The following is a 19946-nucleotide window of genomic DNA, read 5'->3' on the forward strand; positions in this document are numbered from 1 at the left end:
ATTTCTCCATACAGTTAAATGGTTAATAATTAAGAGGACGTAGTGCCCGCATGTGTTGTCTCAGTCTTACACACGTGTAACATAGCAAATTTTGGTTCACCAGTTTCAATATTGTGCTGTTAGTTTTGATATTATAAATTTCAAAGGTAAGATTATTATCCAGGCCCCCACATAGCCTTTTATTGATATTATTCTTTTTAAGTAAGTTATGATCTTTTTGAAACTGTACATTTTAAAATGTTCATAACTTATTTATTTAAAAATAACAATATCAATAAAAGGCTACGTGGGGCCCTGGATAATAATCTTACCTTTAAATTTTATTATAGGTCAATTCACTCTAATATCAAAACTAACAGCACAATATTGAAACTGGTGAACGAAAATTGGCTATGTCGCACGTGTGTAAGACAGAAATAACACATGCAGGTTCTACGTCCTCTTAAATACTTTACAAAAATTAGACTTAAGAATTACACTTATAAGTATAATATCAATATTATCAACATGTTACTAGCATGTTCTTGGATTAATATTGCTCAAATAGAAAAGATGAATTCTTGAACTCTTTAAACATCATAGAGTACTTACTTATTTATGGCTATATTTTAAAATTAAATTTTTAAAAATTATAAAATTTGAATTAGATCCAATTTTAAGTTTGAGATCATGAAAACTTAAGTTCAACTCATCCCTAATTATTTATAATAACTACAATGCTATTTTTTAGTATGATCAGATGTTTAAAATTAGTAAAAAAATATAACCATTAGATTAATATTTTTGACTCATATGCCATAACTAAAAAAATAATTTTTAATTCATGTGTTGAAAAATATATTAAATATTAATTATCATTAAAATTATTTTTTAAACTGAAATCTATAAAAGAAATCATATTTTACTTAAATATTAAAACTAAAAACACATTTAAGTAAAATAGTATTGAACTAAAATAAAAATTAATAATAAAACTAAAACTTAAAATATTTACTAAAATTATTTTTTGTCAACAAACTCATACATAATGTACAAAAACATTATTTTTAATGTATAAATAATAATGAGTAATACATACAATTTTATTATTATGAAATATAATTAAATAATTATTATTGATATAATTACATATTGTACTTTTTTATTGACCAATACATATTTATTTATTAAACTATCTTACATTTTTTAATGATTCTTTCATTAAGTTTATAGCGTTGAAATCTTCTTTGACTACTGTTTGCATTTCGGATATCATTGTTTGTTGAAGTTCCAAAAACTATGCAATTAATTTCAGTAATTGTAATTTTTATAATAAACAATTATAAATTATGTATGAAACATTTTTGTACAAAAAAATAAATTATATTTCACTTACATGTTTAATTTCTTCAGCTACTTGTGGAATACAACCCGAATTACCTTTTGAATCTTCTGATAATTCTGAATTTTTTAATCGAACAAGAGTAGCAATTTCGGTTAACTTTCCCTGTAAAGTTAAAATTTAAATTGATAAATAAACTTAAAAAAAAATCATTGGTTATATATAAAAATATATACATAAATATCTGTAACATACTTGGAATCTTAATGGAGAATTAATATCGTTATATAAAATTTCTAATTGATTTTTTATTGTTTCTTCTTCAGGTCTAAGAGCCATTCCTGCATTTAATATGACCATTTGACCTACTAATACTTTAACAATCCTGTGTGTTAATTGATCCATTTTGTCTGTATATTGTTCAAGTTTAGATTCTACTCTTGTTTTTTTTCTAGCTAATTCTGATAATCTTTCTGCAATACTGTTAAGTGTTAATTTATGTACTGTAACCTGTTCATTATGGCATTTATATTTCCGACATAACTCTGAAAAGCCAACAATTGGCACTGGTATGAATACTGCTGAATTTGGATTATCTGCTTGAGCTTGTTTCCAAACTCGTAAATCAATTCCTATAAAATATAATTTAAACATGTTATAATACAATTATTAATATACCAATAGTAAATTTGAAATCAAAATACTAACATAGTTTATAAACATGCCATAAAAGTTAATGACAACAATTTGAAAAAAAAATTAAAAACTAAAGGTTAGATTAATTCTTTTAATTTAATATTAAATGATAAATCTGGGGCATTACCACTTTTCTCTAGAAACCAATAAATTGATACATTTTTACAAAGCTTTAAGGATATGAACTAATATCATAACATTATAGTTGTTCAATTTAAGTTGAAAAAAATACTAAGTAGTTCGAATTGCAAAAATAAAACAACAGGGACGCTTAGAATTAGAAAATTAAGGACTCAACTTAATTTTGCACCTAATACTCAACAGTATAATTAACAATCCTCATTCAAATAATTGAAACTAATGAGTAATTATGAGCAATTAAAATAAATATTTCTGAATAATAATAATGTATATTAGTTTATAATTATAATTAAATTATACTCTATAGCAGCATTTCTTAACCTGGGGGTCGCGGTGGTCAAAAATAATGAAACACTGATTTACAAAATGAACCTTTTGTTTAAAATTTGGATTTCCCAACGATATGATACAAATTTATACTTAATATAGATAGGGAGGGGGTTGCAAGACTAAAAAGGTTGAGAAACACTGCTCTATAGCAGGGAAGGGGGGCTATCGCCCTTTTGGGTCAGCCATTAAAGCAAGCCACATTTTTAAGAGACATTTTTAATTAAATAGTTAATAATTGTACTCTAAGCTTGATTTCAAGAGCTGCATGCGGCTAGTGAGCCTCGTTATGGCCACCCCTGCACTATAGTTTATGCAATGAATTATTATAAGAAAATGGTAAATTTATCAAATTCAATTTGAATATTTTATTCAATACAATTTCCTAAAATAAAAATTAAAAATAATATATATTCAAAAAATATTATGTAAAACAAAACGTACCACCTTCTCATTATAATTTAAATGAAAATAATTATTAGGAGTACACTTTAAATATAAAACAAATAATAGAAAAACTCCATCTTCCTCACAATACAAAAACTACTAAAATCAGTTAAATATACAGTAGATTCTTGACTCTTGTTATATAAAATCTTAAGGGTAACAGGAAAATTGAGACATTGAGTTTTTATAAAATTTTATATAGAAATAATAAAATATTTAATAAATTATTTTTTTTTTTTTAAATAACTGTCATTTAAGTTTGATTTTTATTAATTCTACCTTCCACAATCTACAATATCTTCAAAATTTGATAATACAGAAAAAGCACCATCTTCCACACCTGTAGTAGTCTCAAACAAAATTCTTAATGTTTTTAAACCGTATTTAGCATGTTAAATTGTAAGTACAGTGACTACCACTTCATTTTGTTATTTGTCTTCATTCTCACTTTCAATAGTTTCTGGTAAAATTTATCTTCCCAGGGTCTAACCGTGATAAAAATAATATTTTTGTACTCGAGATAATGAAAAATGATTAATTTTATATCAAGTTATTGAAAGTAAAACACTATTGATTGTAATGGTAGTTTCAAGGAGATTCAATGAAGTTCTAGATAATGAAAAATTTAAGATAGCGAAGTTTAACATAGTAAGAATCTACTGTATTTGGTCAAGTTGTTTGATTAATGTCAAGACCTTTATACTTAATGTATCATGTAATTATTTTAACTGATGATTACATTTAAAAAGGTAGTATGAATTGTAATAAAATATAATTTATTGATAGTTAAAAATGTTAATACCAGCAGGAGGATTTTCATAATATTCACGTAGATTTTCTTCAGTAAAACCAGTATACGGAAATATGTTTTCTATTCCCATACTTGATAATTGCTGTTTGGGAGCTGGTTGCATTAGATAGTTAATTATATCCATATTAGAAATTCGTTTTGTACTTCCTAAAAAACATGGTGATTATTAATTGGTTTTCGCTTAGTATCGAAATGTAAAGAACTCACCATTTTGAAGTTTTTCTTCTACATATATTAAAGCCATTGATTTTGATTCAGTGTACCATTTTAATGTATCTAAATGTACACTTAAATTAGGTTTACTTCCCAAAACCGCAAACAAATTAGATGTTAACTGTACTTCTTGTTTTCTGAAAAATAATTAATAAATAAGAACAAGTCTAGATTATAGACACTAAAATAATTGATAATTCACAATAATTTGTTCTTTTAAAATGATCATTACATTCATGCTAAAGGAAAACTTTAAAACTTCAAATTAATAATAACAAAAATAAATGTATTGTATTAAGTAATGACGCAAATAAAAAATGAAAGAAAATTAACATTGTTTATTAGTTTTACAATGTGTTTTTTTTTTTGTCAGAACTCTTATTATACCAAAAAATAAATTGAAAAATTAAATCTAGTTTGTTATTTAATAGAGTAAAAAAAATGCAATGTCTATTATTTAATATTATTTAATTTGAGCACAACCTACAAAAGACATCTAGACACGCCTATGTTATGTATTGTATCACAGTAATTACAAATCAATACTTATTTATTAGTTTTATTAAAATTAAATTAAAATGTCTAAAGAAAGAAAAAAAATCACCTTATTTCATCCATTTTTTTGTTAATATTCATTGCCACAAGTGCATCTCTACTTGATGATGTTGGCTTCACACTGTATGTAATGGCTTTAAAACGGCAGAGTGGGTTTTGAGGGGTATACTCAACAGGTGGCATATTCAATCCATAAAATCCTAAAAATAATAATATAAATAATCAATAATCATAGAAACAAAAATAAATAAATATAATGAAACATGAAATAATACAGAATTTTTTAAGCTTATTACCTTTTCCAGTACCCCAACAAGCTTGCAACAAATTGAGTTTACAAATAACTTGATCTCTTTCATCTCCAAATAATTTACAATTTACAATTGAATTAATTACTAAATCATTAGCATTAGGAGAAGGCTGTTGTTGCTGCTGCTGCTGTTGTTGTTGTTGTTGTTGTGGTTGTTGAGTAGTATTACCTAAAAAATTTAATTATTTAAGTAGTTTACTATATTAGATTTTAAAAAACACCAAAACAAGAATTTAATAATATTACATAGATAATGTTGATTATTCTATTGAATATAGATAATCTAACATATTTGATTTGTACATATTATTTTTACTGTAAACATGTGATTGCTTAGTTTTTTAAGCTTAACTTAAAACTATTTATTAAAGATTGTAATTTATTACTATAACTTATATAATTAAATACATGTAGTAATTCAAAATTAAAACAATAAAAACTGTTCTCATTTTTTTACTATATGTAAATGAAACATTTTTTATTGGATTAGCTTTAACACTATAGATTAAAAATAATCACCTTGACCAAAAGGAGTAGTTAAATTGAATGGTGATGTAGTTGCTACTGTTGTTCCGAATGTCTTGGCTCCAAATGATGAACCAAACCCTCCAAATGAAGGAGCTACAAGCATTGTATTAAAAATTATAAATATTTTTTTATTTGTAATAAAATAATTAATTCTAATTACCAACTGATGCAGTAGGTTGTGATTGCCCTAAACCGGAAAAAATTGATTGTGATGAAGTGGCTGCAGCTGCACCAAATCCAAATGTTGGAGCTGCAGTAGTAGCAGTAGCTCCAAATCCAAATGATGGCGTTGCACTAGTTGTGGGAGCTCCAAAACCAAAAGAAGAACCTTGAGAACCAGATGTTGTCGTAGAACCAAATCCAAATGACGGTGCTACAGTTGATGCTGTAGAACCATACCCTTAAATAATAATTTTTTTTAGCATAATGCCATATTGAGTATTTAATTATGTAAATTATTCAATTTTGAAGATTGTTCAATTTGAAAAATTAGGATAATCTATAACTTTTAAAGATGTCACGGTCAATATACTTTTCAGTTATTTAATTATTTTATAATATATTTAAATATACTACATATCACTAAGAATTTTTTATTTTTATTTTCATAATTTTAAGCAAAATAAAATCTCATAAACTATATTAATATATACCTTGTAAATATTTAATAGTAATTAATCCTTATTATTGCATTAAAATAACAGTTAATCGTACACATATATATTATACAACAAAATCAAAATAATAGTTTTAAAAAAATGAATTTTTAACAGTAGATACCTACTATGTATGATTAAAATTAAAGTCAAAAATTGTCTTAATTTACTATGCTTGAAATATAATCATTACCAAATGGACTAGCCGTAGTTTGAGTATTCATTCCAAAGCTGGAAGACGTAGGTGCGTTAAAACCAAAACCTGTCATTCTTAACCTACGTAGTTACTGAATTTCCGTTTCAACACAATACAACAGCTACTGTAAATCACTGATCACATTCGAATGTTAATAAAAGAAAAAATAATAACAATAATTGTAATTTTTAAATATTATAATTTGTAGTTTAAATCATTCTAATCAATTTACCAAACTATCTTCCAACGGTCTTAATGTCCAAACATTATTTTTTTTTAAAACGAATAAGATGATACATCGAATTATCAAAGTTGAAACTTGAAAATAACGCATTCACTTCACACATTATCGCTATTTCTTATTATCATTGTTGTATTCATCGGAATGAAGTTAGGCACACTCATAACATTATATTGTCTTTACTCATAACCTCAAATTCAAAAAATATATTATCAGATAATCAGTTATCACCATTCACCACCGGGATAATAAAGAATTTAAAAAATATATAATTAATACACTGTCTTACGTTATTATTGATATTTTTTATAAATACAAGCATATTTTAATTTAAATTAATTTCGATTATTTTTTACCATAAATAACTTATTCAAAAATGTAAATAATTAAAAATCTATCCGGTCAATGCACAGGAAATATTCTTTATAAAATATATAACAGGTGCCTTTGCCCTAAACTGAACCAGGTCATAAACGTGGGAATACAGTATCTCTTTGTTCCTATATTATGTGAGGAATAGACAGAGAAAACAAATGTTGGTGTAACGCCCCCTTAATTAATAATCATTATCACAACTAACATTATAATGTTATAATGTTGATTAAACTTCTTACTCAGAAACCTTTACCTCCTAATCAGAATATATTGTGAAATAAGCTTAATAAGCCAACATAACATGGCTTGCCTACAATACAATGTTATCTTGAATGAATTACCTAATATAATATTTCTATCATAGTAAATGCTAAAATAAGAATTTATTTATTTCTTACAATCTCTTCTCATATTTTGGATACCTGCTGATATAACTAAATTAATATATAAGTTAAGAGTGAAGACATTTTTAACGTTATTACAAAATAAAAATCATATTATAAAAATAAAGTATTGATAAATATTGAAAAATAACTTCTTCAAATTATGTTGTAAATCACTAGCAAAAAGAACATAAAAATAACATTAATGACATTTTCTAAATATATATTTTTTATTTTTATTATATGAAAAAAATACGATAACAATTAAAAAAAAGTAGAAACATCTTCCATTGATAATTATTTTGGAATGTATAAAATATTTTAAGGCAGTATCAAAAATATAAATTCATAACTTGGCACAAATAATTCAATGTTATCGCTTTAGTGCTTGATAAAAATATTTATAGTTCAGGAATATAAAACTGTTCCGCAAAATCTTCTACTTCTTTTGTGATGTCTTTGACACGATCAACAAACAGTGGATCTGATGTTAGAGTGGATTTAAAGTTCACCAATTTTGGACCAGATACTTTTTGAGCATCCAATGCCAAGGTCAAACCTAATACATTCCAATTAAGTTATACAAAATGTAAAAATAAATATGTATTTTTAATTAGTACCTTTGTGAATTAATTCAGCAACTTTAATGATATCATTTTCTTTCATTCCTCGTGTAGTAAGAGCTGGTGTACCCAAACGAATACCATAAGGATTCATTGCACTTTTGTCACCAGGAACTAATATTTTAAAATAAATCATTTATAATATTTTTAATTTTACCGTATAAATTTCTGATATATTTCTAGATTAATTACCAGTATTTTTATTACACACAATCTCTACTGTTTGTAATGTAAACTCTGCTTTAGAACCTGTTAAATTAATTGGCCGAAGATCAACTAACAACATATGCACATCTGTACCATCAGTAGATATTTTGTATCCAAGCTGTTTAAGAGATTCAGCTAATTGTTTACAATTGCTCAAAACTCTTTTTTGATAGTCTTTGAATGCCGGGGTAGTCGCCAAGCGCATAGCAGCTGCTATTCCTGCAATAGCATTATTGTGAGGACCTCCTTGAAATCCTGGGAAAACAGCAGCATTTACTCTGTCTTCTAAATCATACATGATATTTTCACCAGTCTTTGATACTGATTTAACTCCTAAATTATAAACATTTATACATTAATTAATAGTTTTATAAGTCAGTAAAATGTATAACAAAGTTTACCTTTACGATAAAATATGACTCCAGCTCGAGGACCTCTTAATGTTTTATGAGTAGTAGATGTGACCACATCACAATATTCAAAAGGCGAGGGAATAACACCAGCAGCTACTAAACCACTAATATGTGACATATCAGCCATTAAGTATGAATCGCTAGCCTGAGCTATTTCTCTAAAACGTTTATAGTCCAATGTCCGTGGGTAGGAAGTTACACCTAACAATTGAATATTGTAAGTAATATTTTTACATATATTTTTAAATATTTATTCATACAAACCAGCAATAATAATATCGGGTTTAAAATTCTTTGCTGATTTTTCCAACTCATCATAGTCAATTAAACCAGTATCCATATTTACGTGGTATGGTAAAGTTTCAAAAAATATTGATGCTGCAGACAATCTTTTTTTTTGAGCCATTAGACCATGACTGATATGACCACCATCTGGTAAATCCAAGCCTACCAAAATATATTTAAATGTTAATTTATTCTCATTACATAACATTATGTACATCATACATTTTACTTTTAGTAATTAAATTTATAATAATAAAAAATAAGTAATAATGCAAAAAATGAGCCATTAAGACTTGGAAATAGTTGGAATTTTTGTTTCTCCTAATTTAATAATGTTTATTTCTTATTTTATGCTATTTGTGTTATAATTTAATACATTTAAACAAAATGTATTATTTTACAAAAGCTACCACTCCAAAAAAAAGACATTGCATGTTTAATTATGAGCTATTTAACTCTAAAATTTGTTTTTAGTTAGTATAATAGTTTAGCTTTTAACTATTCAACTCCTACAATTGTTAAATTATTATTAATTATTAATAAATATTTTGTATCAAAAATTGATTTTAAAAAACTGCATGTTTGATACATATGCATCTTTATAACTGCATGTAACATGTTAATTGTATATAGTTAATAATTAAATACAAAAATACAAATAATAATAAAATAATTACCCATAATTCGTCCTTTGGTTCCTCCAATAAGAGCCGTATAAGCTTCAACATTTGCAGGTGAACCAGAGTATGGCTGTACATTGACACCCCAAAGATTTGGATCCAAAGAAAATGTTTCAAGACACCTTTTTTGACATAAAACTTCAATCTGATCAATTACTTGATTACCACCATAATATCTATCAAATAAATAATTAAAAATAATTTAATAATTTAAAATAAAATTTATTTATTTCAAATACCTTGCACCCGGAAGACCTTCTGAATATTTGTTAGTTAAACAAGATCCTAGACATTGTAAAACCGATACTGAGGTAAAATTTTCTGATGCTATAAGTTCAAGTCCTTTCTTCTGTCGCCGAGACTCTTGACTAACTAAAGCATATAACTCAGGATCAGCAGTCTCTAATGGAAGACTTAAATTTGGATCATCCAATGTTTTAATATTAGATTTTGCTTCCATTGCACTAGTTGACATGGTAACTAATCTGAAAAAAATAAAGCATGCTTATATATACTTATATATATTAATATATTAATTATATACAAATCAAGTCTATCAAATTAAATGTATTAAAAATTAAAAATAAAGTGAAGCAAGAATAAAAGTTATTTTACACAATAGATAAATAAATTTAAACATAAATTACCAATAGCTATATACATATAATATAATACAACAATAAAATATAAATACGAAACAGTAATACCTAATATAAATAGATAATTTCTTTTTAAAAACACAAGCAAAATTCTTCTTACTTGTTTATGAAACGAAGCCGTTGAGCATTAACTGAGGTACGTAATATTGGACGTAAGTACATTTTAATTTTTTTTTTAAGTACCTAAGTAGGTAACTACAATTATATTTTAAAGACTTGTGGTAATTTTAATTGGAACTTAAATGTAAACAGCCAGTTCTTGTTCGATATTGTTCAAAGATCAAAGCTAATCAATCACAATACCGAAATATTATAATATGGCTGCAATATTACATTAAATGACATTCAAACAACATACATAATACACAATAATTAGTTTGCTTACCTTTAGGTATCTCACGTGGGGTCGGTAGAGAAATAATGAATATGTATGTGTATCCGTTGAGACGACTGTGAGGTCTGTACGAATATTGGAATTGTTTCGTCACGACGAAATATTTGTAGAAAATAATGATAAGCAATAATAACCCTTCGGCCTTCAACTGCAATATTATTATATCAGTGAATATAATAACAAAGTATTACATAAGTTAATTAATTCAGAAACAATTTTTCCGATTATTTTAAATTGCTTAGAGCTCAATACGGTTCAAGACGGGCAGTCACCAGTCAATAGTGATCGCTGACCGGACGGATTATAAAACAACTTTTTAAGATATAACAATAGCTGATAAGGAACGGTGCTTTAAAAACGTGGTAGGTATGTGCACAAAATTATATTCTTCCGCGGTGGTACTCGTCGTGGCTGTAAGTAATGTAACATGTTGTAACCTAACCTTAAAGATGATAATAGCCAAATAGAATACGGAAATTGCTCGGGAAAAAACCCCGGTAAAAAGATTGTAATAAAAAACAATCCCGTATTACGAAAAAAAATCGACAAAATAAAAGATTAATAATAACTGGATTAATAATAAGGGGTGAAATTTAGAGAGGATACCCCCCCCTCAAAAGCTTTATTTTACTAAACATTTTCATTTTTTTTTTTTCAAGCGATAAAGTTTTCTATTAAAAATGTTTAATCCCTTCTCCTTCAAAAAAAAATTCTAATTACTCTACTGTTGATAATATAATTAGGTCCGAAAATAACGATATCAAACATGTCCTAACAATGTCAATTTTACTCAACGTATGTAATAAATAATTAAATAATAATGTTCTTAAAAATGACCCACATTTTTTTGATAGACACGCCAACGACAGGAAAACGATAGTTAAACTTTCAGAATTTTTAGTTCTTTATTTTAACTAAACTAACAATAATACAAAAACAAAATATTTGCGTAGGAACCCGTTGTAATCGTTGTATTATTTTCTTAACCATTTTTAACATGCAATTATTATTTTTATTTTTTATTAGTATTTTTATAGGTACTTGATAAATTTAAGTTATATTATTTTTGTTTCTTAATATAGGGATTTTTTCAGCATACTACCGGATTATGAACTATGCCTATGCTCTGTTTCTGATATAACTAAGATATAATTTAAATATTAAGTATAATATAATATAAGATTTATAAAAAGAAATAAATGGAAATTATTCATATACATTGTAAACACATAATATAAAGATTCGTTCTATGTTTTACTATGATTTAATTTAATGTAATCTGTCTATATCATCACTAGATATAGTTGATAGCCTATAAATTATAAAGGCTCTCTATAGTTTCATTAATAGTTATTATAATCATTCGTCACAAACAAGATTAAATAAATTATTAATTAAATTGCATTTTTATTCGTGATTATTACCATTGACTATTGACTATAGATAAGGTATAATATAATAAACTCACTACTCAAATGTTGTTACTTATTAGTTATTAGTAAGGCTCGGTCAAAAAAGTTTTTATACATTACGTTTTAATTTATAAAATTATTTCAGTAATTTTCAATTTATACATTAGCATTTTTATTTATCAAACAAAACGTTCCTTAACAATTAATTGATAAATTCCTATAGCAAGGTTAAGTAAGAATATTTGTGTATAAATATATTTAGTAAAATTATTTTCATCAAAGAAGTTTCTATATTCACTTTTCTGGACAGTGGACAGTGATGTACTTACTATTTACTATTATAAAGTCTAAGAAAGAGTTTTGGTAATTTCTTGTGTTCAAATCACAAATAATGAATTATTATATTATTTTATATTTGTAAAATATTTTTATATACTTATTTATAAGCACATTTGTACATTAAATAATATTGTTGTTTACTAGGTACGTTAATTATATGGCAATGTTTTCTTTACTATGCTAACCACGGAACTACGGAAGTACTAACTGAAATTTGTACATTAATTATTTGGCTAGAAAAGGACAATCTTTTCGAAAAATCGCTAAAACTGAAAATAAATCACATGTGGTATTATAAAACCAATATATTTATTTAGATATTTTAAGAAATAATTTAAAAAGTAATTATGATAAATTGAGCTTGGGGAATTCAGTTATTTTTCAACAAGATAATGATCCAAAACATATGACAAACACAATTTTCCTAAACAACTCCATACATCCTCACAGTCATCTGATATAAACCCTATCGAACATATATGAAATGAAATAGGAAAAAATTAGAACACATGATGTTTGAAATAAGCAGCAGTTAAAAAATGTAATTTTGATAGATTGTGACGCAATTCATATAAAAATCACTAAAAATATTAGTAAATAGTATGAAGAATTAGATGATCGATATTATTAAAACAAAAGGCGGTACACGTTATTGATTAAAAGAAAAAAAAGTAGGTATGTTAAAACCTAATTTTCATTCAAAACTAAGCTGTAACTAATCTAACAACAAATAAAAGATTAGAAAATAGCTTATAATATCTAAAATTATTTATTTTTATAAATAATTGTAACTTAACTCAGTTATATTGTTAAAATTAAAATTATTTACATTTTTTTTGTATCATTAGTTATATATATTTGCTAATATTTTTTGTGTAATTGAATAATATTGCAAATGTAAATACTATATTGTCAGTGCAACGACGACAATATTATTATTTTTGTAGTTGCCTGAATTGTTTTGTCGAAATAAGAAATAGTACTAATAATGATGAATATTATTATTTATTAAACTATACTAAAACTAGTAATTTTGTTTACAATGATAAAAAATATTTATGAGTATAGTGAAAAGTATTTAAAAAAATTTAACTTAATTACTTAAATAAGTTATTATTTTTCTTAAAATGTATAACTTAACTTATTAGGTACTTGAATTAATTTGTATTTCAAAATTAACTTTAACTTAGATTAGTTATTTTTTATTTTTAGGATATCTTAATTTAGATTAGATAATAAAAACGTGCCCAGCTTTGAGTTTCATCCCAATAAGTATATTTTCTATACATAAATTAACTAATTTATGTTTTTAAATTTTAACACAGCATAGAAGTTAACTTTAATATAAGTGGATTTAATGCAATAAAGTATAACGCTCCCGAAAAGTAATGAAATGCAACTAAATATACGGGTTTTATTATAAATATGTGTATTGTGTAAGCTTTATAATTTATAAGCGAATAAAAATTGCCACGGAACTATTCGCCTATAGTCGCATAGTCAATTTAATTATCAAGTTTTTTTTACGGAGTATAAAAATATTTAACAACAATTTTAAAAGAGATTAATAGAAAAAAAAACCGAACACTTCAATACCTTGTTTTTAAATATATTTTAAAAGATTTGGTTTGATGGTCGTTGTTTCAAATTGAAAAAATTTATACCTGCACCATACTTCTGATTACTAAATAATTCAGTGATATTAGGTTTTCAGCTCGGAAAAATTCCCACTTAGCTGAATTTTGGTACACACCTTTATGACATCATTGTAAACAACGTGTGAAAAGTCGCTATCTAATATTATTATATTACAAATTCACGATGCAATGTAATCATTGCATAACTGTCAATTGACAAATACCAATAATATCATAGTATAGTTTTATCAACATTTTGATAATTTGATTGTAGATTGTAATATTCTAGATTTCCACATAAAGATTATTTTTGTATTTAATGAAACTACGTTTTGTCGACGAATTGGAACTTTTTTCATTTTTACCGGAAACCGGTTTCTGCGTCGGCGAATCGGGCCTGAATCGTATCATGTACGCGTCAAAGGTTATTCGAGGTCAAAGGTCACGAAATTGGCCTTTTTTTGAATATCTCACTTTTTATAAGTCGCACAATAAAAAGTTCTGGTTATAAATTGTAGAAGAAGTAATTATCTACAAAAAATGTCTTATAACATTTTCACGTAAAAGTTATAGTTTTTGCGTTATAAGGCCATCACTTTTTAATGAAACATGAATTTTTTGCTAAAAACAAGTAGCCTTTGCGTTAATATCTCACTTTATACTGGTTATACAAAAAAAATTTTCATACTATAATTGTAGAGAACAAAATTATCTACAAGATGGTTATACATATATATATATATATATATATATATCCAATCGCACTTGCAGTTTACGAATTTTAACGTTTACCATACAAAATTACGATAATATTATATATTATTATATTATGTTTGTATATAATATAATAACGATAATAAGAATGCATTCGTTTCCACACCTCCATTGAGGTAGAAGCACCGCGCGTTTATTTTTTTCATGGTTCCCCAGTAAACCTTATCCATGTAGATAATAATTATATTATCATAGTAAAATTATCTAATAGTCAAAACAAAGTAATTAATATTACATTTTAATTATTATTAATCATCAACTTCGCACCCGTCTTCTTGCATTTCTTCATTGATTTCATTAGGAATTGATCGATTACTATGTAACTCCAGGTTCCACAACTAAATTTACTACTGCGTCTAATTGTAAAATATCCGTCCGTAAATTTTTTAAACGCCTGTTCATCCATATTATTTTTTAATTTGAGCATATCCTGCAGATATAAATGAGCAGATTTATTTGCATACGAAAAATGTCCAGAAGCGTGGAAAAAAGGAAACAAAAATACAAGGCTGGGCAAATTAACTAATTATTTTAAGTCGTTAAGTTAACTTAATACAGAAAAATATAAATTACCTAAGTTTAAAGTTAAAAGTTACTTTTTTATTTATTTAACTCGTTAAAAGTTAATTTGAAAAAAAAATTACCTTACCTTAGTTAAAAATAAGTTAGTTTTCTTTTTTACGTGTAAAATTAATTACATGAGAGATCACAGGAAACAATATGAATAAAATGTCATGAAAAAATAATAATTGTTGACGACACAACGAATTTATTGCTTAATAATTAATACATTAAAATCATTCTGGGTTTTTTCGTTAAATTAGAAGTTACTTATGAAAATAAAAGTAACTCGTTAAGTAGCTTAGTTAAAAGTAACTTAACTTTTTAACTTGTTAATGACCAGCCTTGCAAAAATACATTTAATTTTTGTTATGTCACAAGATTTTTAAGGGAACATCAATTTCATTCGTATTATTGAGATTTTCGTTATATCGACTTTCGTGAGTTGACTGTATATATAAATATTTATGCGTGCGTGTGTCACAAAACACCTAAAATCGAAACTTATTTCATAGTGAAATATTGTAAATCATAGACCTAAACGAGTTTCAAAGGTTGTATCCTTGTAGGGTTGCAGGACACTGTATGATCACATAGAAAAAATGAAAACTACCGACACTTTATACTATTGTACTATATTAGGTAATAGGTAAAAATAAATGTAGCTATATATATATTTTACATAATTAATTTTTACACATGACTACATGAGACATGAAAAATAAATAGATAGGTAATCCTAATCTTTTATTTAAATAGTCATTAATATCATAAGATTATGTACAAATAATAAAAAAATACATAGTTTAAACTAATATATACTACAATATTTAAATACTCACAAATTATTGGTTTTTAAAAACGACGAGTTTGTGTGAATATTATTCACTGAATAAGTGTGACTTAAAAATGTAATATATTTAATTATAGTTTTATTTCCGTCGTATGTATAAGCTTTGTGAATTTTTGAAAAGATGACGATTTTATTCAATCATATAACTATAAGTGTAGGTTAGGATTCAAAAGGTTATGTATGAATAATGAATATTTTTCGTTAAATAGGCCATGCATTTTACCGCGGTTTTTTCTAACCAGTAAATATACAGATATTAATTTAGTATTATATATATTTTTATCAATATGTTAAACAATTTAAAGCTTTATATTCATAATCTATGTTTAACAATATTTAGGCTCAGGCCCGTATTTAAGGGAGGGCTCGGAGGAGCAATATACAAATTAGGTTTAGGGGCGGAAAAATATTGAAATGGTCAAAAATGTAAAATTTATTTATAAAATTTTACCTAATGAGTAAAATACAAAAATGTAGAATAAAATATAATAATATATAATTAGTATAAATGTATAATAAAAAAAAAAATTAATAATATAATTACACCAAAAATAGATTTTGAATGTACCTAATAATCTTATGATGATATAATATCTAAATACCTATTTTTCTTAAATATTAGTGAACAAAAAACCTCAAAAGTTCGTGATGGTGTAAAATAATTAAGAAAAATATACAAGAATGATTTGGATGAATTGATTTGTTCATTTTCAGACCTTGCTTAAGATCATCAAAAACCATCCAACAAATATTATTAATATGTGTAAATTTATTAAAGAAAAAAACGTGGAAACTATATTTCTATATGTTTATGTTGCTCTTAGAATGTTCCTATATGTACTCGGGTACTCCTGCTTCAAACTGTTCAACGGAAAGATCATTTTCTACTCTACGGAGAATTAAAACATATTTAAGATCAACCATATCATCAGAGCTCTGATGGATCTTTAGAGATTGAACAATTTAGCCATATTAAATAAAGAGCCATTCATAACTAAAACAATTGATTACAACGATATTATTAAATCATTTGCTTCAAAACAGTCTCACAGAAAGTTATGAAGTTATAAATTAATTGAACATTTTTATTTTTTAAGTTAATTTGTCATTTTAAAAATTGTTTTGAATAATATATTGGTTAATGGTTATAATTGAGTTTTAATTTATATTAATGTAACTATTTACTATTACAATTGGGTAATATCAATAAAGTAACCCTTTTTTTGTGGTGGGGAGGGGGGAGGCGGTACATTTTATGTTGTCCCTGGCGGCAATTTTCTTTAATACGGGCCTGTATAGGCTGTAAATACTAAATAGTAAATAGACATATGTATACCATTTAATATAAATTATTATAAATATTGAAAAATGTATAGGTATAATAAATTATAGTAATTGGAATTTGGAAGTTATACCTATAATATTAAACATTTAAAAAAATTTGTTTTAATATTGACTAAGTTGTCAATATTTAAAAATGCACAACACACATGACCAAAATATCAATAATTAATTTAGAAAGATTGTCTCATAGTAAAAATTATTGTACTAATATATTATATAAATAAATAAATAAATATATATATATATATACATGCCATCATTATGCCATCACTAAACATGTAATTTATAAAAAATATGATGTAACACACGCACACAGCGTATAAACGTAAATATTTAAATTATAAATAAATATTAATAATTTAGTAATATTTTAAGCTTATAAAAATAAATAAAATTGTACTACAAAATGTTCGTAATATATTAAATGACCTTTGTTCATTTTCATTATGACTTGTGTTAATTTAATTTTGTTTGCGGAATCTAATTTTGAATTGTTAATACGTCATCACTTCCTTAAAATAGTACAGTAATGTTATGAATGATTTTTTTATATGTATCCACAGTGGATTATGGATCGTAATAGTAAAATTTTTGGGTCCTCCCCAGAAATACATTTTGTGAGTTATAAAAACTATCTGTAGATGCCAAAGCTGCATATAATTCCTATTTGGATTCACATTTATTTTGATAAACGTGTAAAACATAAATAATTTATTTTTAAAAATTATCGTAGTACTTATTGAATCAAAAATCATAAGTGAAATAAGTTCGAGAAGAATACTGAGGTATTATTTAATATCTCGCAGGTACGTAATTTAGAAACGGGGATAGAAGCGATCGCCCCCATCCCCAAAAATCGTATTTTAGTAACTAATAATTAATAAAAAACATTTTTTAAGTCTCTACTATTCTGAAAAAGATTAATCGCCTCCCTCTCCAAAAAAAAAAAATAAAAAAATACCTATTTACGTGATACTTCGGCAGGGTAATAGTTGACGAAAAAAAAAATAATTGTTATCTAGTGACCTGTTTGAGATGATTGTATTTTAATTTAGGGACTAAATGTTAGGTAATTTAATGTCATGCAGTTTAAACATTTAACGGATTAAACCGGTTAGGGTTAACTAAAAGTAAACTACAAAATTAATTAAAATGCTGCTAATATGTGACTAAGGTGGCTTCTTAATCAAAAAGAACACCTTCTTGACTCTTGTCAATAAATTAAATACTTACCTAGTCCATTTATAAGTTATAACATACTATATACATCACAGTTAGCTATATAGAAATTTATTGATTTTTGCACATATCATTTCTTATTAATGGAAAAAAAATACAATTAAACTGTTTAAATGGTAAATAATAATTATATAGCGTATATTATACGATATAATATAATATACGTATATCATATAGACGGACACTTTTAATTTTCTTGGGATTTAATAGTCCTTTTTTATTTACTATTACAAAAACAATAGATACTAATGACATTGATCGGATTAAAATAATATAAAATTATAAAACTTAAAATAAGGATTTATATTTTAGAAGTTTCAGGAACGAAAAGCATACCTATTTCATTGATTATAAAATAATATTATTTATGCAAGTATATTTTTTAATAAGTTCAGGTTTATTGTGTATACCACATTATCCACATTATTACCTAATACGCCTATACAAAAAACTAAGCAAATAATAAATATTAAATACTCAGGCGAGGGCTATTTCAATTTTTAATTATTATATAAATGTGGTGATATATCGAAAATGATATTCTCATGAGTAGAATTTACCAACATTTAAATAAAAATTTAATTCAAACATAAAAACGTGGTTAGTTTGTTTTAACATTTACACTATAGGTATACATAACAATATTATTAAAATAATTGTTGTTTTCGTTTCTGGTGATCTAATAAAGCTGGTATGATTAAAATAATTCGTTTTGAATGTTTTGATTATTCCCGTGAAAATCCTTGTTTAAACAATTAATCTTCGTCTTTAATCTTCTCGGGAAGGATTCAGCAAAGGATATTATCTAGTACCTACATTTTAAAACGGTCAACTGATATTACCTGTACATATTATGATTTGTGGTACTATTATAGGACTTAAAGTGTGCACTGTATTTTTCTAAAATAATTCAAATAGGTAATTGTTATTTTGGTACCGGTTTGCGGCGGTCAATTTTCGTTTTCCGGAGATATCTTTAGTTAGTTCTTCAAAAATCTTCATGAACGCGATAATTCTATAATTAGCATACGTAATCATTGATTGCGTATTGACCGTATAGTATTTATAATCAACGGGATAAGTGTATAATACATTAATACCATAATAATTCACAAGAGTTTTGCGATAAAATTATCGAACTCGTCAGTGTCATTGTGGATGAAATGTCGCCGGGCGGCATCGGTCGTCCGGGACAATCAGTCCGCGCGCCAGACGCCGGTTGAAAGCTGATAAGGTCCCGGTGGCAATCCAGTGGTGCAACGTGCTGGGATTTTCCCAAGAAGCGACTGAGCGAGAGCGCTCGTCCGATCGACGATCGGTCCATAT

At 25.7% G+C, this 19946-nt stretch overlaps 2 protein-coding genes across 4 annotated transcripts; both read right to left on the reverse strand.

Moving 5' to 3' along the window:
• Positions 1-1166: 1166 nt before the first annotated feature.
• On the reverse strand, positions 1167-6587 carry LOC113548380 (probable nucleoporin Nup54). The gene is made up of 11 exons (XM_026949236.1): positions 6434-6587; positions 6199-6335; positions 5510-5749; positions 5341-5442; positions 4808-4990; positions 4561-4711; positions 3951-4093; positions 3735-3890; positions 1577-1953; positions 1376-1486; positions 1167-1276 (listed from the first exon to the last, which is right to left on the reverse strand). The coding sequence occupies exons 2-11, from the start codon at positions 6272-6274 to the stop codon at positions 1172-1174; spliced, it is 1644 nt and encodes a 547-aa protein (XP_026805037.1). The 5' UTR covers positions 6275-6335; positions 6434-6587; the 3' UTR covers positions 1167-1171.
• An 835-nt stretch (positions 6588-7422) lies between these two features.
• Positions 7423-10845, reverse strand: LOC113560371 (serine hydroxymethyltransferase, cytosolic). 3 transcript variants are annotated; one of them, XM_026966203.1, is made up of 9 exons: positions 10453-10845; positions 10168-10353; positions 9648-9893; positions 9406-9584; positions 8708-8890; positions 8432-8644; positions 8016-8363; positions 7821-7937; positions 7423-7759 (listed from the first exon to the last, which is right to left on the reverse strand). In XM_026966203.1, exons 2-9 carry the CDS (start codon positions 10227-10229, stop codon positions 7602-7604), a joined length of 1506 nt encoding a protein of 501 aa, XP_026822004.1. In that variant the 5' UTR covers positions 10230-10353; positions 10453-10845; the 3' UTR covers positions 7423-7601. The 3 variants fall into 3 exon arrangements, with proteins under 3 accessions (XP_026822004.1, XP_026822002.1, XP_026822005.1); XM_026966201.1 differs by having other exon boundaries at positions 10168-10388; XM_026966204.1 differs by lacking the exon at positions 10168-10353 and having other exon boundaries at positions 10453-10841.
• Between the last annotated feature and the right edge of the window lie 9101 nt (positions 10846-19946).

Source organism: Rhopalosiphum maidis, chromosome 1, assembly GCF_003676215.2.
Source record: "Rhopalosiphum maidis isolate BTI-1 chromosome 1, ASM367621v3, whole genome shotgun sequence".
Lineage (NCBI taxonomy): Eukaryota > Metazoa > Arthropoda > Insecta > Hemiptera > Aphididae > Rhopalosiphum > Rhopalosiphum maidis.